The 6,949-nt window shown below is 47.3% G+C and overlaps 1 protein-coding gene across 1 annotated transcript; it reads right to left on the bottom strand.

Annotated features, from left to right (window-relative positions):
* Positions 1-3,411: 3,411 nt before the first annotated feature.
* Positions 3,412-3,801, bottom strand: h2ax1 (H2A.X variant histone family member 1). Its single transcript, XM_078544877.1, has one exon. It carries the CDS (start codon positions 3,799-3,801, stop codon positions 3,412-3,414), a length of 390 nt encoding a protein of 129 aa, XP_078401003.1.
* Between the last annotated feature and the right edge of the window lie 3,148 nt (positions 3,802-6,949).

Genomic DNA, 6,949 nt, shown 5'->3' with positions numbered 1-6,949 from the left:
AGCTTGATGGGGGCGAAGGTGTCGAGGGGTGAGGTTGGGGGGGCGAAGGTGTCGGGGGGTGAGGTTGGGAGGGGGAAGAATGATTACAGTGGAGGAGGGTGTAATGGGGAAGAATTCAACAAGTGGGGAGGTAGGTGCAAAGGGGGGACGAGGTATAAGGGATGGAGTTCGGAGACGGGAAGATTTTCGGTGGAGGAGGGAGTAAGGGTGAAGGAAGGAGTAAGGGTGGAGGAGGAAGGGGGGGATACCCAGGTAAACGTGCAAGGAGGGGTCTGTGGAGTCAATGACTGTCTCATCGGGAGCAAGCCGAGGGTGGGTAGGAGGGAATGGTGAGTGTGAGAGGGGCAGGGGGAGCCAGTAGGGTGGGAGGGTGAGGTGCATCGGTAACGGTAGAATGGATGGCGAATGTGGTTGGTGGGGACTCAGAGGCTGACACGAACCCTGGAGGTGGGAAGGAGGAGGTCGGGGAGGTCAATGTGTATGGAGGTGGAATTCTTAGGAAGGCAGGGAACATGCACATTCACCTGGATGTCCTAGAATGACAAGGTTTCAGGTTGGTAAGTGGTGGTGGGGAGGTGGAAGGTGATGCCAGAGGGGTCCACAGTGATGGGGGAAAGGACATGGGTGACTGAGGGAGGGGAAAGGATGAGGGAGCTGATAAGATACTTGTCCATGATCATGGCTGTCAAAATCGAGCGGAGCTTCACGCTGGATGGGTTTAGGTGCTGCTTGGGAGGGCAATCAGTAGGTGGGCAGAGATGCAGGTCAGCTCAGATGGGCAAATTAAAATGTTCAGGACAATAAGAAGAGTGTGATGGATGAAGGCTCCATGTGCATGGGAGAGTGCTTGCACGAGGCTCTGAAAGGCCCTGCACAAACACACGCTTCTCCCTCCAGAATCACTTGTGGTCTGGCTGCGTGCAGCTGAACTGCGAATGCCGGTGGGGGTGGAGGCGGTGGAGGAATGCAGTAGGAGAGTGCACGAAGACTGTCAATGAAGCGGAAAGACAACTTTAACATTATTTAGTGAAAATGAATATATTGTTAGATTATAAACTGACAAAATGTGTTCACCCGTGCAACCACTTGTGATCAGAATTTCTTTACCTTTCTATACCTACCACTTCTTCTAGTTGCTGCACCAACATCCACAGCAGGGGTGGAGGCAGCCTGTGCAATGGCTGGCTCTGTTGCCTCTGATGACTTTGGCATGTGTCCTCTGGAGACCCGGGGCCTTGAAGGCCCTGGCTTGCTTTGGCTGTCCTCCTGTGGGCCAACTACTCCCTCTGCTGTGACAGAGGAAATGTTTGAAGGGGTCACAGGTAAAGGGGACTCAGAGGGAGCAGACAGCCACTGAGATTCCTGAGTGGGAGACCGAGGGGTGGCCAGCTGCTGCTCCTCCCCGCCTTGGGGTGCCCGACAGCCCTGGCCCGACTCCTTGAGAAGAAGGAACACCTAGATGGACATCAAGGTGCCTTGATTCCTTCTCACGTTATATATGTGGACATCACTTCATCAGAGAGCAGGCGGATGCACTCCTCCGACTCGCGTGTCACTCTGTTGAGGGCTTCCAACAATTCTGTGTGATGTTCCCCACCTTCGGCTGATTCTCCATGATGAGTTGGAAGGCCAAATCCAGAGGTTCGTCGTTCGACTCAGGCCTCACTGATGCCTCTTCACCGGCAGCCCTCCGAATGCCGGGGTGCTCGGCTGAAACTGCCTCCTGCTGCTGCAGACACGTGTCCGTGCGGTGACCACCAGATCGTGAATCCGAGCCTGCTCTAGATCTAGGTCTCACCAAGGCGTGTGTCCCTGTGCCGGTGGAGGGTGTGGGTAAGCACTGTGATGGGTCTCCCAGGCTGCTTATTTCCAGCTCCTCAATGGAGGAGGAGTCCTCTTGGCTGGAGGTGAGGACCTGGATGGACCTGAGGGACTGGCTGGCTGAGGGCGTCGGTCGCTTGGCAGAGCTCCCTGTGAACCAAAGCAGAGATAATTAGTGCATGGCAGCAAAGTCAAAAGCAGGAGAGAGAACATTCGCAGCCGCACCGAGAGAGACATGATGTGGTGCAGGATCCTCATGTGGGTGTTCGCCACCAACCCCCACCATTGCCGCAGGCCCAGTCCATGTCCTCACCAGTCAGCACAATGGCATGCTCCTCTGATTGAGGGGCCTAATGTGGGCCACTCCACCTTCCGGTCTGGGACCTCTCCCTGCTATTGTGAGCCAGCTTCTCCTGCATGAAAACAGATGGAAAGAGTGTGAGCAGGACACGTGGCACTGCGTGGAATGTTTGTGTGGTGAGCGGATGATGGAGATGTGAGGGTGTGTGTGAGAGTTAGTGATGATGTCTCTTGAGGTGTGAAATCCTTGTGCTTGTGTGATGAGTTTGTGAGTGTGTGAGTTGAAAGTAAGGAGATGGTTGACTTAACCTGGAGGAATGGATTAGAGCATTCATCCTCTTCATGCACTAGATGGATGACCTCCTCTGTGCTCTGGTGGCATTGACCACCATTGCCACTGTACCCCAGGCCTGATTGATGACTCTGGTGGACCTTTTGCGGTCAGAAGGGCATTAGAGGATATTGTGGCGGCCTTCCACTGCATCCAACAGGCGCCCCAGAGAGGTATCACTAAATTTGGGGCTGCCGTCTTCTTTGCTATTGGGGCCATCTGCCCCCTGGAGCAGTCCTGATCTGTAGACATGAAGTAGGCTGCACTCTGATGCGCTTTAAATATGGCGCCCAGAGCAAGGAGGTGCTGAGGTCACAGGGTGGCAAGCAAATCCAAGCCTGCCCACCCACCAGAGATCCGGCGTGTTTCCTATGAACATATTATTAATGAGGCAAGATGCGCCAGGAAGGGGATGATATGGTATGAAAATCCGCGACTGGTGAGCAAAATGCCTTTCTTCCTGCCTGCTACCACACTTAGTGCAAATGTGGGACAATTCCACCCAGGCTTGATGAAAAACTAGTGGCGGATCCAAAAGTGACACAGATTTTTTGTCTGCATTTCACCAGATCATCACTAGAGTTGTTCACCTCTTTTCCCCTGACTATGCAGTGAATGGCAGGGAAATTTAAAGGACTAGTTGTCAAGTGTAAGAAAATTGCAATGCATTGAGGAAGCACGTGGAGCTGCCAGTTTTGCCCTGCCTTCACCAACCCTATTACTGTGAGCTCACCTCTAACTCACTCTCCCCTGCAGTATCCCTCATACTTCATCCCAGAATTTGCCGAGCTCCCTTTTCCTGTGGCGCCAGGATCTTCCATCAATGGTAGTTTTCTGGCACAGGCAGGAGGGTAGCTTTTCTTATGGAGAAAGCAATTGTCAAGAATTTCTTCAGGGCTTCTCCTGCTGTGCCACCATAATATCAATGGAAGTTTGATCTTTTTTCTGATCTCGCCCCTTCAGGCATAAACCTTGCTGGGGTGGCTGGTTTTCTTGGGCAGCAGCACAGCCTGGATGTTGGGCAGGACCCCGCCCAGGGCTATGGTGACCCCTCCCAGCAGCTTGTTTAGCTCCTCGTCGTTGCGGACGGTGAGCTGCAGGTGGCGGGGGAAGATGCGGGTCTTCTTGTTGTCCCGGGCCGTGTTGCCAGCCAGCTCGAGGATCTCGGCCGTCAGGTACTCGAGGACGGCGGCCAGGTAGACGGGGGCTGTAGCCCCGACCTGCTCGGCATAGTGACCCTTGCGCAGCAGACAGTGGATACGGCCAATGGGGAACTGGAGCCCGGCTCTGGAGGAGCGAGTCTTGGCCTTGGCATGCCCTTTGCCTCCAGTTTTACCGTGACCAGACATCTTTCAGAATTAGCTCTCATTTATGTTTATGGGGAACTGCATTTATGTGGTTCAATAGGATTTCTGCAGAACTTCCACCAAAGTTAGACCAACAGTGTGGAATATGCCATAAGGAAATTGCCCCCATATGAGCATTAGGAATCATGAAATGGTCACAACACAAAAGGAGGACATTTGGACGGTCGAGTCTGCATCATTTCTCTGTAGGAGGAATTCACCTAGATCTACTGCACCAGCCTTCCCCCATAGCTCTTCAAATTTTTTCTGGTAGGTACTTATCCAATCTCCTTTTCAATGCCACAATTGAATCTACCTGCACCAAACTGTTAGGCCATGTAATCCAGATCCTAACCACTCAGCACATAAAACAAAAATCTTTTCCCATGTCGCCTTTGGTTCATTTGCCAAACTGTCGGTGCCCAATGGTTATCGATCCCTCTGCCAAATGGAACAATTTCTCTCCATCTACCCTGCTTAGGCACCTCCAGATTTGAACACCTCTATCAACTCCCCTCTCAACCTTATTTGGCCTAATGAAAACAGCTCCAGCTTCTCCAACCTCTCCACATAACTGGAGTCTCACATCCCTGGAACCATTTGTGTAAATCTTTTCTGCACCTCTCTCTAAAATCTTTATATCCTTCCGAAAGTGTGTAACTCAGGATTGGAGACAAAAATCTGTTTGAGGCAGAACTACTGTTTTATAAATTTCTTGCTTTTGTACCCTATGTCTCATTTTATAAGCCTCAGCAACCCATATACCTTTTTAATTACTTTCTCAACCTGCCCTGCCACCTTCAATGATTTGTGTACATATACTTGCTGATCTCCCCGTTTTTACACCCATTATTAAAATCGTGTCCTTTATGTTATATTGCCGGTCCTCTTTCCTCCTATCAAAATGTATCACTTCACATTTCTCTGCATGTAATTTCATCTTCCACTTGTCCGTCCATTCCACCAGCCTGCCTTTATTCTTGTGAAATCTATCACTATCGTCCTCACAGTTCACAATATTTCCAAGTTTTGTGCCATTTGCAAATTTTGAAAATGTGCCTTTGACACCCGAGCCCAAGTCATTAGTACGTATCAAGAAAAACACTGGAGAACACCACTGTATACCTTCCTCCTTTCTGGAAAAACAACAGTTTACTCTCTGATTCCTGCGACTCAGGAAACTTTGTATTAATGCTGCCATTGTCAGTTTTATTTCCAGGCCTCAACTTTGCTGACAAGCCTATTAGGTGACACTGAAATATTTTTGGACATCTATATATACTACATCAAAGACATTAACCACATCGATGCGCTTTGTTAACTCATCAAAAAATTCAATTAATATAGTTAAACATGATTTGCCTTTAACAAGTTTGTTCTGGCTTTTCTTAATTAATCCATATTTGTTCAAGTGATTGTAAGTTTTTTTTCCTGTGTTTGTGACAGGGTTTGGAGAGAATTGAAACCCTTGTACCCTTTCCCTTACTTTCTGTAATTAGTGTGATTTTGGAAAAGAAGATGTATATGTTTCTTAGCCCCTGGAGTGTGTGCTTTCAATTTTAATAAAAGCAGCAAACTTTTGTGCATTTAAATAATGAGGATTATTTATTCACTCATTCATTCCAAAGGTTTAAACACTACCTATCTCACCCACATACACACATGAGATGGATACAGTTCAAGAGAATAGTCCATTTTTAAAAGTTGTAAACAAAAGAACAGTTCATAGTTCACGTATTTGACTTGTCGTAAGGAAAACAGTCATTGTGGGCCTAGTGAAGGTGGCATTTTCACTCTGAAAGAGTTTAGGTATTTTCAATAACTAGTCATACATCATGGATTATTGCAGGATTCCCTTGAAGAGATGGATGTTTAGCAGTTTGGTCAAAGTTGGTCACTCCTGGTTTCTTCCTACCAGGAGATCAAATTTCTTTACAGGTGGACTTGGAATAGGAATCAGGCTAGAAAACATTTTAGATGCATCAGTCTCCAGGTTTAAAAAGGCATGGGCCTATTGTCTTTTCTGCTGAGCATTATCTCCAGCCAGTGGTCAGGGTAGTCTGACTGACTTTCTGGGTCTTGAGATAACTGCAATTCATTATCTGAAGAGTTTTGGTCAGATGGTCAAATATTGTCCACCCAGAATGGATGAGTTCTTCATACTTACTCAGGACGGATTGGTTTCTGCCCCGCTCTTATTGTTAAAGTTCAAACTCAGAGGCATGGAATGTGGACTTGTGTTTTTGCTAACTCCACAAACAATGGCAAGTGTAAATTCCACAGATAGTATTCATTTTGGTATGTCCATTCAAAGGGCAGCACTCCCCCATAGGCATTCAGGTAAGAACTTCCTGGAAATTTGAGGTAGCTTGTTTAGAAATTGCAAAGTCACCTGCCCCTTGACAGCCATCTTAATATTCTTCTAAGTGTCCATTTTTAAAAACAATAAACAGTTCTAGAGAAGCATATATTGAGTGCAGTCCACATTTAAAGTTAAGAATAAGAAATGCCTTCACTGGGCATGACACCGATTAACATTTCTAAAACTTTTTTCATTACTGAGGTTAAATTTATTAGCTTGTAGATGCTGGTTTTATCCTTACATCCTTTTGGAACAACATTTGCAACATTTTCAGTTCTCTAGTCCTCTGACATCAACCTCATATCTAAGGAGTATTGGAAAATTAAGGCTAGTACATCTACAATTTCCAGCCAGGACAGTTGCATTCTCAACCTACTGAAATTGTCCGTCCTCCAATTTGACCCTAGTTTACTCCTTGTCTTTTTATATAGCAAACCTAAATCTTATGATGCTATGATCACTGTTACCTAAATGTTCCCCTACTAACATTTGATTCATTTCATTCATTCCCTACCTCATTCCTCAGAATCAGATCCAGTATGCCTACTTTCCTGTGGGGTTATAAATAAAATGATCAATAAAATTCTCCTGAACGCACTTCAGAAAATCTTCTCCCTCTCAGCCCTTTAGACCATAAGACCATAAGACATAGGAGCAGAAATTAGGCCATTCGGCCCATCGATTCTGCTCCACCATTCAATCATGGCTGATAAGTTTCTCAACCCCATTCTCCCCCCTTCTCCCCGTAACCTTTGATCCCCTTACCAATCAAGAACCTATCTATCTTGG

The sequence above is a fragment of the Cetorhinus maximus genome, chromosome 7 (assembly GCF_964194155.1).
Source record: "Cetorhinus maximus chromosome 7, sCetMax3.hap1.1, whole genome shotgun sequence".
Taxonomy (NCBI): domain Eukaryota; kingdom Metazoa; phylum Chordata; class Chondrichthyes; order Lamniformes; family Cetorhinidae; genus Cetorhinus; species Cetorhinus maximus.
The sequence above is the reverse complement of the archived record's forward strand: the minus strand, read 5'-3'. Positions and strand labels throughout refer to the sequence as shown.

Bases quoted from the DNA above. Each gene is read 5' to 3' on its own strand.
- h2ax1 (XM_078544877.1), bottom strand. From the start codon at position 3,801: ATGTCTGGTCACGGTAAAACTGGAGGCAAAGGGCATGCCAAGGCCAAG.